Here is a 22351-nt window from a genome sequence, read left to right as displayed (position 1 = left end):
CAGATTAACCCTGTGTGTGCAGTTCCTTTCAGAAGTCGCGTGTGTTTGGTACGGAGGAGTGGTTTGCAAAACTATTCTAAAGTTAACCTGGAAGACGAAATGTTTCTCTCTTTAAAAGAGCAGCATGGATCGAATGTGAGAAGTATTATAATGCTAAAATAAGTGTTGTATGGAACACACTAGAGAGTTCAGAAACCAGCCTAACGTAGATGAGCATTTAGAATATAAGGGAGGAAATTTAGAAAGGGAAGAAAAGATTAACCTTTGGGAAAATCAAGTTAGATCCTTTCTGATCCCATCTAGCACTGTCTTTATAAAGTTAAATTTTAATATTAAAAAAATGAAATCATGACAGTGCTAGAGGAGATGAATGTTACAGTGGGGTGAGATAGGCTTCTTTGAACTTGGCGGAGATCATATAATTTGACTACAGATAATAACATTTTTACTTCCAAAGCCACCATGAAGTTAATAAATAAATGACAAACAGGATACTTTCCATAGTGGATGTTTACTGACAAAGCACAGCTATATAACATGGCCTTTCAGATCCACATGAAAAAGACACTCATCAGCAGAGAAAAATGGGAAAAGAACATGAGTATTTCATTGAAGAGAAAATCCAATAACGGTAAGCATATGAGCAAATGTTTTAACTCATTAGTAATCAAAGAAATATAAATAGAATTGTCAGTCATCAGTTTCTCAGTGGCACAAAGACATGAAAACACTCAGGACTGCTGAGCGTGAGATAGAATCAATCTTTGTTCCCTGTGGGGTGGAAAGTATGCTAGTCTTCCCGGGAAGCAATTTGATAATGTTTATCTAAAGCTTTAAGAATATGCCTTTCATTTTCCTTAGCAGTTCTACTTCTAGGAATTTATACTAGGGACATAATTAAGGCCCTGCAAGACTATTCATGATGGCACTGTTGTATAATAAAATTGGGAGTAACCTAGATTATCCAACAATGAGAAATTAGTTAAATGTAGTGGACTAGTAGTAATTGTTCAGCCTTTTAAATGAAAAGTTGCAAAATATATGTGTGTGTGTGTGTGTGTGCGTGTTCCGAGTGTGTGTGTGTGTGTGTGTTCCGAGATGATTTTTTAAAGCAACGTGTTCATAGAAAACAAGTCTTACTTTCCCATTGTTAGAAAACAGAACCAAAAGTCTGGAAAGAGAATGCACCAAAGGATAAGTGGGGCCTCTCTCTGGGTCGTAGACTTAGTGATGCTTTAAAATTGTCTTTGTTTAGCTGCATTTTCTGATTTTTTTTTACAGAGAATATATTACCTTTTTTTTTTTTTTTTTTTTTTTTTTAAGATTTTATTGATGGAGAAAGACACAGCGAGAGAGGGAACATAAGCAGGGGGAGTAGGAGGGAGAAAAGCAGGCTTCCTGCCGAGCAGGGAGCTTCATGAGGGGCTCTATCCCAGGATGCTGAGATCATGGCCTGGGATCATGGCCTGAGCCGAAGGCAGACGCTTAACAACTGAGCCACCCAGGCGCCCCTACATTTTTTAAATAAAAAAAACCTGTGTTATAAACGATATATTTAAAACTCTTGAGGCGGTCCTCGCCCTGGACTATAGTGGGTAAGAGCACAGGCGTTTTGGCCCAAGCAGGTCTGCAGCCCTGTCCCAGCTATGCCACACTTTGTGACCCAGCAAGTTAATTTCTCTAAACCTCAGTTTCTTCAACCGTCAACACTGAGGATAATAAAAACAGTCCTGCGTTACTGAGTTTATAGAGCTGTTAGAACGATTAAAGGAAGTAATGTAAGATCGCGAAGCCCTGCATCTAGCCAGGGAAGGACTCGGTGTGTGGGAGTAGTAAGCACTGATGTTGCTACAGAAGAGGCCGAGGGGCCCTGCTTTCTGCCACCGATGACCGCTGGTCGTAGGGTCTTTCGGGGCTGTGTACTTCCTGTCAGTTTTTGTACATTCATAAAATGGAGTAAGGTGGGTCTGTTTCTTAACTGTTACGACCGAACTGGACTTGGTAGTCGTTGTCGGAGATCTCCTTCCGATCCGCCTGCATCAGTCGGGTCCTGACCCCGCACTGCACCTCCGCGTTCTGGGAACGGCAGCCTCTTCCTTCACGGCTCTGAGCCCGACCTGGAATTACCGACTGAGTCCTTCGCTTACTTGCCTGTTACCGGCGTCCTCTGTTAGGCCACAGGTGCAGTGTGGGTAGATGAGCTTGCTGACCATTGTTTCCCTGGTGCCAGGCCCGGTGCCCAAGTCTGATAGGCCTTGAGTAAGTGTTCATCCTGCCAAGAAGTTTTCTAGTTCGGGCCGCTGGGCTTCAGGCCTGATGGCTCACACGTTTGTGTTCATGAAGGAGATGGGCACATGTATTTGGACTAATGCATCATTAAAATTATCATTACAGTAAAAGTGGATGTTTGATTGTCAGAAATGTACAGTACAGAACACAAATTCTACTTAAGTTACTTAAGTTAAAATTTACTCTAGAAAGAGTTTTTTATTAAACAGATAACCCCTCCAAGGATATCACATTTATGACAGTTTGCCTTTTTATGAGCAATATTAGTTATTCCAGGTAACACTTAGAAGTTTTATGAGCCTTCAGAATATGAATATTCACTGAATTATGTGTATTATTTTATGTCTGGTTTCATTCTCAGGTTCACAGTTAATAGAAGAATCTCTGTTGTCGGATTTGGTTTATACGGATCTATTCATGGTCCCACGGATTATCAAGTGAATATACAGGTACACTTTCTTCCTCACTGTATAATTGAAATAGAACAAACGTCTTTTTACAGTAAGATCTCATTTTGACAAACCAGATTTTAATATAATTATCAAAGGCATCAGAAAGCCTAGAAAGTTCTCTTTGACAACTGATCAAGAGTGGTTTCAGAGAATTGGGGTCCTGGGGTCTTTCCTAGAAGCATTAGCATCGAAGGAGCTCTCCTTTCTCCAGGAAGCACTTCTGTGGGTCGTTCCTGCTGTGCATCGTCTTAAAACACCCACCGGCTTTTTCCGTGGCACTTCGAACTCTAGGGCTTGAAACTGTTTAATTTCTCAGAACAACTATGAACGCCTTCTGATCTCTGATTGTCTGACTAGACCCTGCCTCGTGCTTTAGATCTTCTCCACCCCAGTTCTTAATCCGGAAGAAAGTTAAAGACCTTTTGCATTCTCTTGCAGTAAACCAGTGTTCTCCTGCTGTTGTGATCACACCAGTTAGTAAAATTGTTTTCAAAACACATCTATGCTGGACTTGTATTTACTGTGCACGTTAATACTGTACTTTGATATTTTGCGTAAGTTAAAAAAAAAATAGAAATGAGAACAGGAAGTAAACAGTGTTTAAAAACTTTTATCAGTAGAAAATAACTGCCTTCTCTAAAATGTTATTAATATATTATTTTAATAGTAAAAACTTTGGTGAACTTTGTGTTCAGAATACATCATTAGTTTTCAAAATACGGATCGGTTCAAACATCTGATTTGATGACAGTTGAAAAACATGCCTCACTGCCTCACAAAGACACCGGTATCTGAGGGAAGAGCCGCATTCCTGGCCCTGCTCATGACATCGCACTCATCGTCTAATCCTGTCTGCTGCAGGCACGTTGAACTTCAGCTGGGGCGCTGGGCGGCTGCTGTCCGTTAGGCCCCGAGTCTGGGTTTTGCCTTGGGTCGTGAGAGGGAGCTCCACGTTGGGCTCGGTGCTCAGTGCAGAGTCTGCTGTCCTTCCTGCTCATTCTGTTTGTCTCTCAAATCACTAACTAACTAACTAAATAAATATTTTTTTTAAATCTCAGCTGATGGGTCCCCCACTGGCTGAGTCTGAAGAGTATACACCTCTTGATTCTGGGGCTGTGTGTTGGAGCCCCTCCTTGGGTATGGAGATTGGTTAAATAAATAAAGTAAGGAATCGGCTGATAAATTTACATTACTTGTGTCATTTTGTTACCGTTACAAACCAACTAGAAGGTGACTTTTTTTTGAAAGATTTTATGTATTTGAGAGAGAGCATGAGTAGGGGGAGGGGCAGAGAGAGAAGCAGACTCTGTTGAACAGGGAGCCCGATGTGGGGCTTGATCCCAGGACCCTGGGACCGTGAACTGAGCCGAAGGCAGGTGCTTAACTGACTGAGCCACCCAGGTGCCCCAGAAAGTGACATTTTTAATATTTTTTTAACAAATACTTCCAAAACCCACTAAAATTGTTTATTTGAAAGATTTTAAAGGTTAGAAAATTTTATTTTTACCATGTTAAGTGCAGTAAAACCACAGCAAACCTCTTGAGGGGTATAAAAGCTTTTCACGGGTGCTCCCTATTTCACTTTATAAGTAGTGTTACGATCCCGTCCCAGTAGGATCCGTGAACCCACCTCAGCAGGCTCTGTAATCTGCAGGCCCAAGAGAGGGCATCAGGGATGTAGGTCTACTGAAATGGAAAAATATAAAAACTCTGAGTAAAATGAATAAAAATAGGACTTGTCTCTATTTTCTTCCCAGGGGCTAGCATCACACACCCTCCAAATGTAGCAGCAGGTAGACCCTCGTGGGTTTGCGTCTTAGCTCCACCACCTTGAGGTGTGATGGTGGCCACGTCAGGCAGCATCTCCCAGCCTCAGTTTCCTTGTCTGCTGTGGCAGCCGTGGCGCCCGCCGTACAGCCTCTGATGGCATTCTCCCCGCAGCCTTAGGGAGAAGGCGAAGCAAGTGTTCCTCCCAGTGAACCAGTGTGACTGGGGTTCAGAGAAGTACAGGGGTCTGCTGTGGGGGGACACCAGCCTGCCGCAGTTTTACGTGTTATTTTGCTTTGTTTTGTTTTTTAAAGATTTTATTCATTTATTTGACAGAGAGAGAGAGAGTGCGCACAAGGAGGGGGAGAGGCAGGCTCTCCGGTGAGCAGGGAGCCTGATGCAGGACTGAGTCCCAGGACCCCGGGATCGTGACCTGAGCTGAAGGCAGTCACCCAACCGACAGAGCCACCCAGGCGCCCCGGTTTTAAGTTCTATATGGAACTGTGCGGGACATTTAGGGAAGTACATGTATTTCTAAGTGGCACACGTGGCTTGCTTGTCACACACTGACTACACTTGTGCAGCCGGCAGCCAGATCAAGGAACAGGGCCTTAGAGCGCTCCGGGGGACCCCTTGTGAGCTTTCCAGTCACTGTCCCTGCAGAGATGACCACTGCCCTGTTTTTGTCTGATGGGTGCGAAAAGGCAGTTCTGCGAGCCTCGGCCTCTGCGCGGCCTGTTCCCTCACATGGACTTTGTGTCCTGGGAAGCTCTGACTGGAGCTTTTAAAACTCTCCTCTCTGCAGCCTCAACCCTTCGCGATGGAGTAAAATTGTCCTCAGTAGAGCCGCTTCGCCCTCCGTGGGCGCTTGCTGCAGGCACCGTGCTGAAACACCCCGCGTGCACGGCCGATGCTGGGAAGCTCCGTGAGGGGGTGTCCTTGCGGCCTGGCACGGAGTATGGAGCTAAATCGAAAACACACGATGTTCACATTTTCAGTATCTGCGTACCTGAATTTCAGGTCATTTTAATCTCAGCAAATAACAGGAAATGCTGAGGGAATTTTCGAGTGGCAAGACACAGGCTAGCAAGGAGTAAAGGCCCATTTTCCTCAGTGTCTAAAATCCAGATGCTCAGGGCGCCTGGGTGGCTCAGTAGATTAAAGCCTTTGCCTTTGGCTCGGGTCATGGTCTCAGGGTCCTGGGATCAGCCCCGCGTCGGGCTCTCTGCTCAGCGGGGAGCCTGCTTCCTCCCTCTCTCTCCGCCTGCCTCTCTGCCTGCTTGTGATCTCTCTGTCTCTCTGTCAAATAAACAAAAATCTTAAAAAATATAAAAAATAAAAAATAAAATTCAGATGCTCTAAAAAGCAGTCTCCCGAGCTGTGTGTCTTCTGTGGAAACCCCTCTGTCGGAGCCCGGCCCCAGTTAGCTGGCATCCCCCTGCTCTTGACAACCTATTAGAGACGTCTCCGGGGGTTCGCGGTAAGTACAGAAGAATTACACGACAGGGACGCAGTCGCTGTTCCTCAGGGCTCCGTACTCCTTTCTGTGAACCCTGGCTTCAGGTGATGTAACTGAGGTGTACCTTCTCTTTGAAAACTTACAGATCATTGAATATGAAAAGAAACAAACCCTGGGACAGAATGATACTGGATTCAGTTGTGATGGGACTGCTAACACATTCAGGGTCATGTTCAAAGAACCCATAGAGATCCTGCCCAACGTGTGCTACACGGCATGCGCGACACTCAAAGTAAGTCTTCCAGAATGTTCCAGAGGGTGAACTGGTGGATTTCCTCTTGTATGTTACAGAGGGGTCTTCCACAGACAATGAGAGTCCCTGACAATAAAGCCTTTAGGAAGAGGGGAAGGAAGGAGGCTGGGAGTTAAAGTGCTCTAGTGCCTCTCAGCACAGCTCTGCTCAGAAATGTTCTTCTTCACAAGAAGTAGCCCTTTGCTTGAGTAGGAGTTTGAATGTTTGACAGAAGATAAAATAATTATTTTCTTAAAACCATTCACTGTTACCTAAAAACTGACTTCTACATTCAGATTTTTACTAATTAACTGACTTTGTAGCAAAAACTTCATTTTCCATGAAATGGCTTAGCACAAAATTTCATACAAGGATTATAATGCAATATAATAGATCATTAATCTAATTAAAGCACCACATTAAATTGAGTGCTTATGAAATGAAAATTACTAATGAACCTTTTGTTCTCATTTAGGGTCCAGACTCCCACTATGGCACAAAAGGATTGAAGAAAGTCATGCATGAGACACCTACTGCTAGCAAGACTGTTTTTTTCTTTTTTAGTTCTCCCGGCAATAATAATGGCACGTCAATAGAAGATGGACAGATACCAGAAATAATATTTTATACATAATTCAGCATTCTGGACATTTTGGCTAAATAGTAGCATACCATCTAGTCTCAAAGGCATAAAAAACTGGCCACAAAAAATAGTTTCAGTGTCATGAATATTTATAATATTTATAAGAAACATTTTAGTTTCTTAAAGGATATGAAAAATGTTGATTTAACTCTGTGCATGGTTTAAAAGGAGTTTTACATTTTCTTATAACCTTAGAGGAAAAGAGAACTGGGCATAAGTGTTTAAAAAAAAAATGCAGCTTTCAGCTTTACCTTGTATAATTTCATAAATCAGCTGACTCATGGTCTTTCCACAGTTTTATAGAAAGATTCTAGTTTCAGACAGCTGGTTTCATTGTTGTTGTTGTTGTCGTTCTTTCAACTGTTGTGAAGTTTAGGTGAGTTGGACTTAAACAGGCTTATCTATTCTGAAGGTTATATGGAATGAGACAGGTCAGTATTCCTACAGAATTCCTATTAATGCACATAACTAATTTCAGAAAATTAAGAAAACTGACCTTATATTTGGAGTTTTGAAGTATCTGGTCGTTAGCATTCAGAGTATTGCTAGAAGTAGGCCTAATAAATGCCCAAGAGCATTCTCCATGTATTTACAAAAAAGGATATTTTATAGTAGTATATTAGTCGTGTTATGTAGTACAATTTAAAACTATAAATGGAGTTTGTACAGATTCACAATAATGTGACATAAACAGAGGATCTAAAGGTAGAGTCTAAGACTGGATTCTTTATCACTAAACTGCACCATTGTACTCCGTGTGTCTCTGTGGGGGATGCCTTTGAGAATGCCCGAGGTCGAGACGGCGCTGCTGGGGGCCACCAGCTAGCCAGCATCAGTTCAGCATTGTGGCGATAATCTTAAAATAACAGGAAACTGAATAAAATACTGACCTTTCTAACGACTACTTTGAGATTTTAAAGATAGCCAACAGAATCACTCCTGCTGAAAAGTATACTTTTTGTCACCTACACAGTTCTACCCAAGAAGTAAGATATGTTTCATATTTCTGACCTCAGCTCATGTCACAGGTACAGCTGTATTAGGAGGGGATGGGGAGTATATCTGGTAGAATAACATTTGTATACTTTTTTATAAAGCAAAATTTTTATATAAATAACATTCTCTTTTTCCCTCCAAAGTGATTATCTTGTTAAAAAAAAAAGCTTATGTGTAATTAAGTTTAAGATATGCAAATAGTTTGGGAAGATGGTTAAAAGTCAGTTCTTTTAAGTAACAACTTAAAAAGAATTAAGGTTTTCTAAATAATAGTAATTAGGACATAAAATTTTTTCATCTAAAATAGTACTTCATTTTATATTTTCAAGAAGGTAGTAAGGTGTGTTGGTGGCGGTCTCAAAATTGCTGAAGAAGGGACATTTTTCTATCTCTGGTATCTTGTGGATATAAACCTCAGCTAACTGGAATATTGATGAAATGTGTGGTTCTGATTAAAGATTAACCAGCAAACGCCCGATAGTAACTGTTACAGAAAGTAATTCTACCTTACAATGTATGGCATGCCCTGGGTACGGCGGTTAATGTTTTTTTGACATTTGAGGCATTTCAAATGCTTTTCAAGTATGTTGTACTGAACAATGATTGTCACTGAAGGTAGCTGTAGAAGGGATAAGCAACGGAACTGTTTACTGATATGGGACATCCCCTGGAATTTTATAAATAAATATTATCCTTTTAGGTTTTTGTCATTTGTCTTTTTCTTCTGAAAGTTGAGTGTAAGACACTGGGAACAAGGATTCTAGCTGATTGAGGTTTAACCTTATCTTTAATTTATGGAGGTAATTCAACACAAAGTGAGAGTGCCCCACTGCCGCTTTGGAGTGAGTCACTGGGATGCGGGAATCGGTGCTGCCGTCTCTCTGCTGCTTGATCCTTTTTTGTGGCCTACGGTTTTTCTCTTGATCTAATCTCAGGAGGTGGGAGAATGTCTTGTCATTCTGGGATGGTTGTTTGGTGTTCATAGACACCAGAGTGGTCGCTGGGTGCTGGCTGTGCACTGAGGAGCTCGCCTCTGTGCCTCCCATCAGTATGAGGGGAGACTGTTATAAAACCCACTTCACGGGCAGAGAGATGGCATGTTTCAAAAGGTCGTCGGGGGAAGGCAGACTATAAACCCAGGTCTCCTCCCCCAGCCGCAGCTCGTGAACGTCCCAGAGATGATCCACTCTTCGCTTTCCGCCCCACTGCCGTCGTCTGTCTGAGCGGCAGGTCCTTCTCTCCTCCCCCCGCCCCGCCCCCCGCCTCATCTCTTGCCACATCGCCCATCAGAGTATTTCCTCTCCTCTCACACTGTGGGATCCTCAGCGCCGGGCACAAAGCAGGTGCTCCATCCACACATGGACTGTGCTCCCTGCTATCCTTTGTTCCCAGGAGGCTAGAGAAGACCAGCGGTAACACAGCCTTCCTCCCTGGGGAGTCTGGGGAGGCCATCCCTCACTACGGGATCCAAGCCCCAGCTCTCCGTCCCAGTCCTGGGGCTGCTGTTCAGGACGAGGGGTCATGCTCCCGCCGGCCGGGAGGGGTCGCCCTGGGGCGGGAGCGCAGACACGGGCCTGCGGAGCCGCTCCTGCCCGCGTGCGCAGGCGCAGAGGGATCTTCCGGCGCCGGTTCGTCTCTGCCCGGCTCCCCCGCGGGGATGCTGCGGCTGGGCTGCGGGCTGGGTCTGCTAGTGTCGGGACGCGGGCTCCGAGCCTCTGCCCGGCTCTCCTTAAGCGCCGAGATGCCCAAGAAAGCCGGTGCGACGAACAAGGCCAGTGGCAAGCCCCGTGGCAGGGGGAGGGTGGGCGGCGTGAGGGAGAGAGGCGGGGCCCGCGGCTCAAGGCCCCCCAGACCCGGGGCTCCTGCGGTCTTGTGCCGCCCCACTCTGTCCCGACGGCCGCGTCCCCGCAGGGCCAGCGTCCCCCGGCGTCGGAGGCCCGGGGAGGCGCCTTCCCGCACTGGGCCGCCGGTGCGCGCCTCGCGTCCTCGCCCCGCGTGTGCGCACTGTCCGCGCACCTGCCGCCCCGCTGCACGCGGAGTCCGGCCGCAGCTTCCGTCGCTGGGCAGGCCTTCGGGACCGCGGCCGGCCCTTCCTGTCCCCACACACTCTAACCGCCTGGTTGCGCACAGCAGTTTGTCAGCTCGTGCTGCCGGAGACGCAAGGACGAGTAAGAAGCGGTCCCTGCGCCTGGGGACCAGCACTGAGGTGTGAGAGCCAGAATCCCGTCTTCCCAGCGCGGAAGAACACTCGGTTGGGTTCATCCGAGGGCTTCGTGTGAGAATTGGTTGGGGATGCTTGTTAAACCTTTCCAGGTGGCCAGAAATGCCCAGGCGCGACTAGCTCGTCCTGGTCTAAGGAGAAAGGGAGTCGTGGAAGGCTCGAACGTGTGGGAAAGTGTCTTATAGCCTGTAAAGTTGTAGTGTGGTTGTTGTCGTTTTAGGGTAAGAGCCAGAGCAAGGAGCCAGAGAGACCACTTCCTCCCTTAGGTCCTGTGGCAGTTGATCCTAAAGGTTGTGTCACCATAGCCATCCATGCCAAACCCGGGTCCAAACAAAACGCTGTCACAGGTATATGTGGACACTGGGGGCGGGGGGGGGGGCATAAGCGGGGGAGAGGAGTCCCCCTCCGTCCTCCCTTTGCCTTGGTGAGCTGAAGGTTGATCTACAGTTGGTGTATTTCTCACATCTGCAATTAGAAGCGTCCCCGTTTTAGAATTCTAGATTCTAATGTAAAGGTGTAAATCCAGTGTCAAAAGTGAATGAATATACCACAGTTACAGGATACCAAGTTCGATGGAAAAAACCATTGTATATTTTCCTTTTTAAAAATACGGTATTTTAGGGCCGCCTGGGTGGCTTAGTGGGTTAAGCCTCTGCCTTCAGCTCAGGTCATGATCTCAGGGTCTTGGGATCCAGCCCCGCATTGGGCTGTCTGCTCGGCAGGAAGCCTGCTTCCTCCTCTCTCTCTGCCTGCCTCTCTGCCTACTTGTGATCTCTGTGTGTCAAATAAGTAAATAAAATCTTTAAAAATAAATAAATAAATAATGGTATTTTAGAAAGGATACATCTAGAAAGATATGTAGCCTAGAATTATTAGTTTCTCCTATTTCAGAACTGGAGACATTGGCCAGAGAAAGAAAGAAGAGACATTTTGGTTGAGTTTAAAGACCAGGGGCCCAAGGAGGAAGAGAAAATCTGGTCTCTGAGAGCCTTGGTCGTCAGCTCCTGTGTGAACCTTTTTTGAGTTAAATGCAAAACTTTTCTGGGCCCAGTTCTATCTGTTGGAAGGGATATTGAACTAAGAGGCTTTCAGGTGATTCCCTGGAGCCCAAAAAGGTGCCTCAGGGATCTCTTAGGTGGACACCGGGACGCCAGCAGGCAGGGCTCCTGAGTAGCTGTGTTTTCATTTACTGTGAATGTGGGGAGTCCAGGGGAACTTGTTTGGGGGACGGCATTCTGGGTGGGGAAAAAGTTTGAGAACCATTGATCTGAATTATTGTGAAGGTCTTTTTCTCCTCCAAAGCTCTTTATTCCTTTTCTTTTTTTACACTTTGAAAACAAGACCTCCTAATTGGGGTGCTGGGCCTGGTTTGTGCTAGTGGCTGCGTTAGCCTGTCTGTGTGGGCCGCACCTACTGTGGCCAGCATTTTCGGAGTAGTTGCGGCTGACAGTCCGCTGTCGGTATACCATGTGTCGTCAGGTCTTGAGATGCCAGCCACTAGAAGGTACACAAGTATTCTGTATACCAGCGAGACAGAATCCATGTGAACACTTTCTTTACCATCTGTTGTGAGACGTCTGGATGTGAAAGCTACAAAAACGCGGAAGAGGGCACATCGCAGTATGGTAATTGGCGACAGGACAGGAGGCGGCTTGTTGTGCCACTTTGTGCTTATGGATTCTGTGGCCATGTCGTTCACATGGGCCTAGGGGCAGGTGTGCTTTATAGAGGCCGCATCGACCAGGGAGGCAGGAGTACTCTTCCAAAGCAAAGCTCTTTGGCCCAGCATGTCAAAGCATGCATTTAAACTTAACTTTGACTCACATCGCTTTATAGCCACGTGCCCTTGGGCAAATCTGGATTTGTTTCCCCATTTGTAAACCGGAGATCATAGTGGCATTAATAGTTTCTTCATAAAGCTCTTATGAGGATTGAACAAGTTAATATTTGTGAAGTCCCTAAAACATGTTTTTGTGCCATCGAATTAGTGGATACAAGTGCTGTGTAAATGTTTAAATGCTGCATTTTAAAAACCTTAGAGGCATTTCACGTGAGCTGAATCAGTCCAGTGCTCTCATTTTCCTGATGGCGGAACCTGTGGGCTGGCTCGTTCACACCTGGCACCTGATCCTACCGTAGGGCTCTGTGTACCACTCTGGCAGTTTCCAGTTGCGTGAGGCCCAGGAAGGAGTCCGGGCCCATCTTGGTCTGCAGGACAGGGAAAATGTCAATTTTCTCTGGATTTCTTTCCTCAAACAGGGGAGCCGTATTTATTATAATGTTCCCTCAGGTGTGAGTAGTTTATTTGCTCATTTCTTCACGCAGTAGTTATTGATGGAAAACCCACTCTGTGCCAGGGAAATGCAAACCCTTTTGCAAAATATCCTCACTCCTTAAGGACACAGTCCGCACTGATTTCATTCCAGACGTGACAGCGGAAGCGGTGAGTGTGGCCATAGCAGCGCCCCCGTCAGAAGGAGAGGCTAACGCCGAGCTCTGTCGGTACCTTTCCAAGGTCCTGGAGCTCAGGAAGAGTGACGTGGTTTTGGATAAGGTAGGTCTCTCTGGAAACAGCTTTGATGATTACACATCAGTCATTATTTTATAAATATGGGTTCTTTCTCTTCCAAGTAATTGAAAAGCTAGGGTTTTTTATTTGTGTGTGTGTGTGTTTTTTTTTAACTCTCATCCATTTAATCACTAAAATGTGTGAATTCTGTGTAGTCACCTTCATTCCTACTGGCTTGATCCTTAGGCTGACCACGCTCTGTACATTTATTCCTTGGTTGCGACCATTTTGAGCATTTTCTCCTTTCTATGTGTATTCCTGTACCTGCTGTCAGATTGATCCGTCTGTCTCTTCAAGTCATCACCATGCTAAGAAGTCTGAAAGGGTCCTTTAGTGACTCGTATCACGTGTTTCTGGTCCCCCACGTTATCCTGGCTCCCTGGAGAAGCTCATTAGGAAGAGAGAGGAAGAGATGAAGTCATTAATATCATGGGTTTCCTCTGAGGGTGGGTATCAGATCACCTGGGAGTGAGGCGTACAACACACGTTCCTGGGCGTCCCTCAAGACTTACTGAAAGAGAACTTGCAGGAGTGGGACTCAGCCGTGCTGCTGGTGGCTCACTCTCTGTATCCAGGTTCTTGCTGGCAGTCGGTCGGTGGTTAATAGGCTGCATCTAAAAATCTCTTCCCTCGGCCACTTCCCTCCATAGCTCTCCCGCCTGTGGCAGGTCATTTCTGATTTTGTCAGTGCATACGCTCTGACATTGGCCTGAAAGGGGCTTCCCACTCTTCTACCCCAATAGATGATCCCTGCTCAGATATTACCTTCTTTAAAGGATGTTTCCAAATGAAACTCTTGGCTCAGTTGGTTGTGGAATTGGAGCATTTGTTTTGGTGGGTGGTTTTTTTTTTGTTTTGTTTGTTTGTTTTTTGAATTTTCAGAAATGTGTAACAGAATAGTTTTGTATTCGGCATTATTTTTATACAAAGTTTATAGAAAATTCCAATATTTGGTAATTTAGAAAATAATTTTCACTTTCAAACAAAAAAGTTACTTAAAAACACAGTATTCTACGTCTGGACTCTATTCGTTTTGAAATTTGAATGCCAGTTTTTATTAGAGAGATTGATATATGAAGGTAAAAACCCTGGAGAATTGTCAACATTTGTAGTAAGGTAGAGCATAAGATACACTCATCGGTTAGACCAGGAATGCAGAACTGACAGGAGAAGGCGCTGTGTAGCTCAGCAGTCAGGAGGGCTGCAGCCACGGGGCAGCCCTGAGGACACGGCCGAGCCCCGCGCTCTCTGTTTGGTGAGTCGTCCTGACACCATTTTTTGCTTTTGGTCCAGGGTGGTAAATCTCGTGAAAAAGTGGTGAAGCTGTTAGCATCCACAACTGCAGAGGAGATCTTGGAGAAATTAAAGCAGCAAGTTGAAAAACAATAAAAGCAAGTTATGAGAAGTACGTCCTCGAGAAGCGTTTTAATTGCTATTCATGAAGAGGCTGTTCAGTAGGAAAATATACCTCAGGGCACTGAAGAACATGAAAAAAAAAATTTAAGAACAGGACTCAGAAGAGAAGTAGGAATTTTAAAAGTACTATATGTTCAGTGTAGGTTCTGACGTCCAAAGAGTTTGGAACACATCAGTCTGATTTCATCGCATTACACAATGACAGAGCTAGAAGACACCTTCAGGATGACCTGTCACCCCTCTGATCCCGTGATGGGGCTTCCACTCTCCAGAAGTTCAGAGACTTGTTCGGGATCACACCATGAGCGATGGCAGCCAGAACCACGGTCCCTTGACTCCTGGCCGCATTTTATGCCGATCGTAAATGAAGAGGTTTCCACAGCACCTCTAGGGTTCTTAGGATTGCCTTGTCTGGAGTTTACAAGTGACAGAAAAAAACCTGTCACACCGCTTTGTGGTCTGTCTTTATATTTTAAAAGGCTTATCTACATACAAAAATGCCTTTTTTGTCTTTTGAAAACTGTGGAGCATTTTGTGAAAAACTAGGAGTTTTCAGGACTTGTAATTTACTATTAATTATTTTGGGGAAGTCACTGAATTTTTGTCCTCATTGGAGGGTGTAGTCTTCAAATCTGGTAGTTCCTGTGAATCTCCAAAGATCCTTAAACGAAGAGGGCCTGGAAGCTACTTTCCATATTTGTAAAAGCCTATCAGGAATCTCTCCTACATTAAAGGTTCAAAAACTAGTAATAAATGCCTTATTTTTAAATATCCAATGCAAATTACAGTGATTTGGTCAGGTAAATAATAAATTCATTATCTTTGCTGATCAGGATCAAAGCAGTTTTGTGCTTTTGTCTAAGTACCTGAGAAAATATATTGGTAGACAAGATGTTTGAAAATACAAAATCCCCAAGGACTAATAATAAAAATTATCTTTTACAACTCTTATTCTATTGATAGGAGCCAAGGACGAGAAGAGTCACTTGGATTACCTAAGAGCATAGCCAGTACTAATGGCAGAACATGAGTTATGCTCAGCTGCCTTCTTCTCAAAGCCATTATGCCATATTGCCCCCAAAAGTGGTTTACTGTACCTGATCTCAGCTTCAGAACTTTTCCCACTCTTTTCCCATACATTCCAGCGTGTGCGCTAGCGGCATTTTACTTGTGGTTCTTTTGCTTTGTTTTGTTTTACATGGATCACTGTTAGGATGCTTTCCTTGACAAGTAATGGAAACCCAGCTCTGTCTGGCTTACACAGCAAAGGGATTTATTAGCCCACTACCTGGCAAGTCCAGAGGCAGGACTGGCTTAGCGGTTAGCCTGATGCAGCAGCTAAGTGAGTTCACAAGGACCCGCTTTCTCTCCTTACCTGACTCACTCTAGCTAGCAGGGCCAGCTTCAGCCCTAGGCCCGCTTCCCTCATGGAGGCAAAAAGGCAACAGCTCTAGGTTTCAGGACCATAGATCACCCCCTCCGGCAGGCAAAGAGGCCACTCACCGAGAAGAGCTGATATTTTCTAAAAGCTCTAAAGCTTCTTCCTGCTCCTTTGTGTCTAAGGGTTTGGGGGGTGGGGGAGAGAACCGGAGAATGTAGGTGGCACCTTTGCAATGTTTAAAGTTCCAGACAGCCAAAAACTCAAGACTTCAGGAGGCAGTTTTTTTCTGGGCTATGAATTGCTAGCATACCCCCCACCACCAGGAATTTGTGGTAAGGGATTTGGTTAAGTAGTTCCTTTTAACTGTAATGCAAAATATAAGTTCCCAAAACACACTGTGACCCCCACTATGGATTTTTAAAATGCATGTGACTAGAGACTAAAAATTTTAAGAAGCTAGATTTTCAGTTTACATCCAAGAGATGGCACCATAACGCAACAGCAGGAAGCCACCGAGACTGAAGGGACTGACAATTCCTTTTGAAGCGAGCAGCACTAGTAGCTGTCTTCCGTAGCGCCTGACTACCAGTGTCACACGCTAATCCTTCTTGTCTGGTCTTGGGAGACATTACTTAGGCTTAGCCCCACATTCCTCGGAGTTCGGTTCCGGCCAGAGTGTGGTGTTAACTCTCCATGGTGTAACCTCCTTGGCTGGGTTCTCAGAGGTCCTGGCTCAGTACCTCAGTGGAGTTAGTGTGGCCCCGAGTGTCTCCATTCTGCAGTTTTCCGAAATCCCCAGCTTATTTGGTGTTTTTGAAAATGGAATTGGGCTGGAAAATCGGCGAGGAATTCATTTCTAAACACAATGCCAGTTTACTAATGTGAGTGAAAAACACACCTGCCAAATGGACTGTGTAGTGGGGGTCCTCTAGTGAGCACCTTGTGTTACTTTGGGGAATCTCTTCAAGAAGCCAGTCATCATTCGAAGACTGCTTGGAGACCGTGGGATCAGAACCAAAGAAATTAGGGGATGGGGCAAGGGAGCTCGGACCATCGAAGAGACTCATCATGTCTTAGCCCCTCTCCTGGGACGACACTGGACACTCACACTTCTTGACACAGGAGCTGCCGTCTTCAAGGTTGTGAGAAGACCGCCTACTTCTGCCCAGATAGGCTTTCCTCTGCCTCTACACTATGTGCCACAGGGTCCATCTAATCCCTTTGATACAGAGTCTGGGCAGGGGGGGGGGCCCAAACTCGGCAGCGTAATTCATAGGCTCAGTGGTCATTTCTACATGAGACACCGCCATGATAGGGTTTTGCTACCACACTGGCCTTCCAAGTTGTGTCAGGGCCTTGTGTTTCTCCAGAGACACCCTGGGGGGTTGGAGAACTGGGGCAGAGGGGAGTGAGGCAGGTCAACAGAACTCCAAGCCTTTAGTCCTCTTCCGAAACTGTGCCGTCAGGATGGCAGCTGCTAGGCACATGTGCTTACTGAGCACTTGAAAGGTGGCTTACCAGATTATTTCTTTTTTAAACAAAAGCATCATGGAAAAAAAGGCCTCGTTGGAAACAACAGAGAAGAGGTGGAAAATAGGGCACAGAATTTGGAGGGCAGGATGGAGAAAGGTGAGCAAAGAAAGGAAAATGACAGATCTAAAAGTCAGGCAAAGGGAAATCAACAACATAATTGGGGTCCTGAAAAAGAAACCCAAAAGTGGAACAGAAAAGATTTCAAGATATAATCAAGAAAATATTGGGAAAAAAAGGATTTTAAGGAATAAAAGGTGCAGCATCCCAGGGGAAACACTGACAAAGCATGGCTGACAAGGACATGAAACCAAGTGAACTTCTCGGAATTCAAAAACAACGCCCGTGTCCATCTAGACAAAAAGTTGAAGTCCCAGGAAAGGAGAGGGGAGACGCATATGTACATTCATATGTTGTCACCTGGGAATGTGAACTGCTACAGTGTTTTGGAAAATGTGGCACTTACCTAAAAATATAGGTGTTTTAACCTAATATTCTACGTTGGAGAATACCTCATAGGACACACAAAAATAAAAATGCCAAGGAGTATGTGAGCAAAAATGGGGAAACATAATCTAAATGTATACCTACTGGAGAATAATCATATAATCAACAGAAAATCCATACGTGAGAGTATTAGGCTGTTAATTTTTAATCTATAATTACTGAACTAGAGTCCTGTTTGTTACGTTGCACGAACAAAGAATGATAGATGTGTGTGTGTATATATTTATATACAATCTCACTTTAGTAAACAAGGAAAACTATCAAATTTACACATATTTGTGTGGGCATGGTAAAAGAGCAGCGTACACAATAGGCCATATCGCCGGATGAGTGCAGTGATGGGTAGTGTTTCACTTCTTTACAGTATTTATTATTTTGTATGCACACCAAACATATACAGTGAAGGAAATTTTAAAATGAGAAAACACTCAAATGCAAAAGCTCTGGCCTTTAGCAATGAGAGCAGCTTTATTTATGTAATTCAGACAAAGGCTGGAGACCCGTTAGGGAGTTAAAGGCACTGGCAGTGGAAAAAAACCATGAGATCATCATCACATCAATCCTCTGAAGCTGTCTCAAGAGAAGTCACTGAAACCCAGAGAAAATCTAACTGGTAATTAATACATGGGGATCTGTGTGTCCCTTAGGGACAGGAATGAAAACAACTGAATTAGCCCATCAGCCCATGGAGACATTGGGGAAAGACGTGTGAGCTGCATTTCTTGCACCAGTCGAGCTCAGAAGTACCCCCCCCCCCAGCCCACTGCACTTCCGGACGCACACAGCTGACCCAGACCTGCAACCTACCATGTGCCCAGCCCCGTGATGCACGCTTTCTGTAAATGCTTTCACTTAATCCTGCAAGGGGGCAGTCAGATTACACGTTCGCAGTTTTGATGGAAGACCTGTCCTCTTACTGTCTCATACTGTCCTGTAAATCTTAAAATCCGGGGGGTGTTATCCACAACTTCTCTCCACTTCCCCAGTCTGAGGGCACTGGTAACCAGCTCCTCAGATAATGTTTCTTGGCACCTGGCAGCCTCCGCAGTGGTACAGGAGCTGAAGCTGCTTCTTCAACCCTGGCTCGTCCTGAGAGTGTCCAGGCCTATCGATGAGGCCCATGCAGCCAGCTCAACCCAAGCCATTCTCTCCCAGAACATCCACGGGTTAAGGGATCTCCACTACTGTCCCTATTTTCCTCAAAACTTGGTCCTAGTAGAGGTCTAGACTTCTAGAGAGGAGGAGATACTTGCCCAACGCAACCTTGGAGTCCAATGGTATAATCTATTTGAATCTAGTTGTTGATTTGGCTCCATAATAATTTATCCGGAGCTAAGAGAAATCTTTGTTTAGATAGTACAGAACACAGCACGAAGAGTCCATGTGAATTCTGAAGTAGAAATCTAAAAATTAACATCATAACTCCTGCCAATGTCAAGAGTATTTACTCCTGTTGGCCTTAATTCATTCTAAATTAAAAGCCAGAGGATTGTAAAAGCACACATTTCTAAATTTATATATAGAGGAAGGAACTGAGTGACCTATATAATTGGGTTTTTCACACAGAATTAGCCAAAGTCTATCTAGTACTTCAAAATCCTCATTTATATCACAAATATGATTCATGGTTAAAATACAAGATACTGAAAGACAAATCCCAAATAAGCTTTTTGGTGAATGAAAAGGTTTATATGAATTTCAGGTTTATAATACCTGTTTGTCTAATGCTACCAAAGTAAGCACGTTCACAAGCCAGCTTCCCAGCTAACTGAAGTTATTAAATCATACTACAAGTTGCTGTGAGCTGGGAGTCTATTTCCTACATTTTCTAATGAAAACAATAAATTGCCTTTCACTAAAAGCAATAGTACTAAATAAAAGAAGTCAAAGGCCAGGGGCATAGGTTTCCATACACAGCCAAATCCATGTTTGGGTTGAATGAATCAGAGGGAATGAGTCTTGGAAAAATTTTAAGGTGTTAAAAAAACTATCTTTAGAAACAAGATGTGGAATTCAGAATTAGTGTTACTAGTAATCTTCAGGGCAAGAGATCATTTCCTTCCGTTTTAGTATTCTAAACTTAAAACTGACATTTCACTACTCAATTCTATCATAAAATTCTAGATTTTCCTTTAGGTGAATAAATTTCAAAGGGAAAATTAAAATTAAATCCTGTCTGTTGAGCATTATAAGGAATGCAGCTTTGAAAACCAAAACCATGCTAGAAATCTCACCAGATGGCTTTTTTCTGATCTGGTTTTAAGAGTTCAAACTGTCCTCAGAACCGTGACCCGTGGTTCTGAGTACTCTGGATAACCTCAAATCCTAACACTCAAGAAAGAAAAAAAAAAACCCAAACCTCTAGCTCAAGTCTCTAACAAGCTGGTCTCAAAAGGATATTAATCTGGTATGTTTCCATAATCAGCATTTGACATTTTAAAATGTGTCAATTTCAAACAGCAAATGCTAAGTTTAGCTCAATATTTACATAAATTTTCTTTGATATTTGAAATTTGTTTTTTTCTGAAGGACAGAATTTCTTCTTTTGCTAATTCATATATTAATTCACTTAAGAATCACAAATCTTTACTCTCAAGAAGTCTCCTGCTCTACCTTATCTTCTGTCAGTTACTCTATACCCTTTAAACACACTGTGCTTTATAAATTTACCAATACTTCCCTCCCATTGACTCTGCAAATGTCCATGCAGCACCAGTTATGTGCCAGTGGGGGGTTAATGGTCCGAAGCCCTAGTTTCTATCTTAAGCTCTTATATGTTTAGTCACTTTTTTTATGATGACCCTGTGAAGAGTGGCAGGGTATTTTCCTCAGTTTTACAGGTGAGCACGTAAGCTCCATGCTTAACCGATTTTTCTCAAGGTCCTCTACCTGGTAAGAACAGGACTGGAAGCCAGGTCTCCTTAGGCTTAATGCTATAGGCTATTACAACAGACTAGTTGAGGTTAATTCCATTTAACACTATTTTAATTCTTTCTTCAGATAATTCTCTGAATTTTCCTTAAATTTTTTAAAGTCTCTCCCACATGAAGCAGAAACCATGACTTTTATTTCCTCTCCGTTTTATTTCCTCTCCCCTCTCCGAGGGGAGTCTAATGGTGACTGTTTAAAAACAAAGAGACAAACCACTACCACATGGGCTGTTCATGCAGAATACAGAAATAATTCATGTTAAAATGACTCATCGTATTTTCCAGCAGGGCTGATACTCAGGCCATCTGTGAATATTTCAATACTATTGGAAAATAACCTTTCCTTGGAAACCCATCCCTCACTCCAAGCCCTGCCCCGTGGGCCCACAGGTCCCCCTACGTAGTGCCAGCAGCTGGCACGGCAGACAGCCCTGAGGGTCCTGCTCTAAAGCTGTGGCTGCTGCCACCCCAGTGAGTCAGTGCCTGTGCTTTGTCACTTGATGGGTAGTTTTAATAACCCACCCGCCTGCAGAGAAAATCGTGGTGTGCAGTGAGGCCATTCTGGACTCTCTAGGCTACATATCTGCAGTATCAAGAAAGAGATGTAACAGCACTGGGCCTACTGATGTAATCAGAGGGGTATAGGAAAAACCCTTATCTTACTGTTAAAATTTTATTTACATCTCAGTGTGAAGACCTGATTTATTAGATCCTTTCCAATCAAAGAGTTACCTGAAAGGACGGCTCTTCATGAAGGGGAGTAGAGGGGAGATTTGGGTCCAGAGCATGGAGAAGTAGTGCCTGGAGAAGTCAACCTCAAGGGCCTAGAGTGCAGTGCTAAGAGAGAAGGCAGCAGAAGGTAGGTTTAGGGAGTTGCCTTTATACTCCTTTTCCCTATGATGAAGCTTCTACTCTTAATATTACTCTTAAGCCAAATAAGCCTTTTCAACAGATATAAAGGAAACAGCAATAAAATACCAAAAGGTTCATCACATTAATGAATGGTCTAACTGCCAAAACTTGAGAGAGACATTGCTTAATCTTGTAAGTACTTTATTTGAATGAAAGCACTGAAATGGCCATTAAAATGATCTGGAATATACTGATCGGTCTGAGAGGAAGTTCCGGCATCACGGTATTTGTACGAGAGGAAGCAGCGAAGATGCACATTTGGAAGTGAATATAACATTGTACAGTCAATTCACATAAGTACATAAAAGTACATAGTTGGAATGCAGCATTATATACACACTACCGAAAAGGAAAGGAGAACATTTACAGAGTTAAACTTTCTTTTAGAACATGTGAATTTTGATCTAATTTAACTTAGCAAAAAGCCTCATGGTTTGTAACAAAATGACTGTGTGCCCCAATCTCACCCACCACTAGCTCAAGACACTGAAACTGAGAATGTTCCCTTCCCCAGTTTAAGGTTTTATTTTTGACATCCTCTAAAAAGAGACCAAAGTGATTGTGGACGTCACTCTTACCTGGAGTAATGATAAAAAGTACCACAGTCACAACAACAAAAGCCAAAGGCAGCATCTACAGTCGTTTTACCTTCAACTGCTGATGCCATGTACAACACGTTACAAGTGCGCATAGTTGTGCATTCGCGAGTTGACTGTACTAACCACTGTAAAAATTTGGGAATGAGAAAATCTAAGTATATGGATACTTCCTTATCTTACAAAGTAAAATCAAGCATTTTCCACTTTATAATTTTTATTTCTCTGTAAAACAAAGAACTCCTGGAGGTCAAACAAGGAACACAGACACAAAGTTCAAAGCACTATTAAGTCATGAAACAAAGAAGAATCTGAGGTAGAAGTCAGGCAATGAAATCCACAACCTTTTTAGGGGAATACTGAACCAGCACATCTCTAGTAAGATCTTTTA

At 43.9% G+C, this 22351-nt stretch overlaps 2 protein-coding genes across 3 annotated transcripts in view; both read left to right on the top strand.

The window, feature by feature from the left end:
• Positions 1–8597, top strand: part of BTBD1 (BTB domain containing 1) — a 38872-nt gene extending 30275 nt beyond the window's left edge. Inside the window, exons 6-8 of one of the 2 annotated variants that reach the window (XM_032836985.1) lie at positions 2651–2738; positions 6113–6259; positions 6735–8597. In XM_032836985.1, the coding sequence (XP_032692876.1) occupies positions 2651–2738; positions 6113–6259; positions 6735–6893 (394 nt within the window). In that variant the 3' untranslated portion in view covers positions 6894–8597. Of the gene's footprint in view, positions 1–2650; positions 2739–6112; positions 6260–6734 lie in introns of those variants that run through there. The other variant, XM_032836986.1, reaches the window with a different exon arrangement.
• A 929-nt stretch (positions 8598–9526) lies between these two features.
• Positions 9527–15266, top strand: CUNH15orf40 (chromosome unknown C15orf40 homolog). The gene is made up of 4 exons (XM_032836876.1): positions 9527–9669; positions 10340–10466; positions 12546–12673; positions 13982–15266. Exons 1-4 carry the CDS (start codon positions 9556–9558, stop codon positions 14075–14077), a joined length of 465 nt encoding a protein of 154 aa, XP_032692767.1. The 5' UTR covers positions 9527–9555; the 3' UTR covers positions 14078–15266.
• The last annotated feature ends 7085 nt before the right edge of the window (positions 15267–22351 follow it).

The sequence above is a fragment of the Lontra canadensis genome, unplaced genomic scaffold (assembly GCF_010015895.1).
Source record: "Lontra canadensis isolate GAN:19392208 unplaced genomic scaffold, GSC_riverotter_1.0 scaffold94, whole genome shotgun sequence".
Classification (NCBI taxonomy): Eukaryota; Metazoa; Chordata; class Mammalia; order Carnivora; family Mustelidae; genus Lontra; species Lontra canadensis.
The sequence above is the reverse complement of the archived record's forward strand: the minus strand, read 5'-3'. Positions and strand labels throughout refer to the sequence as shown.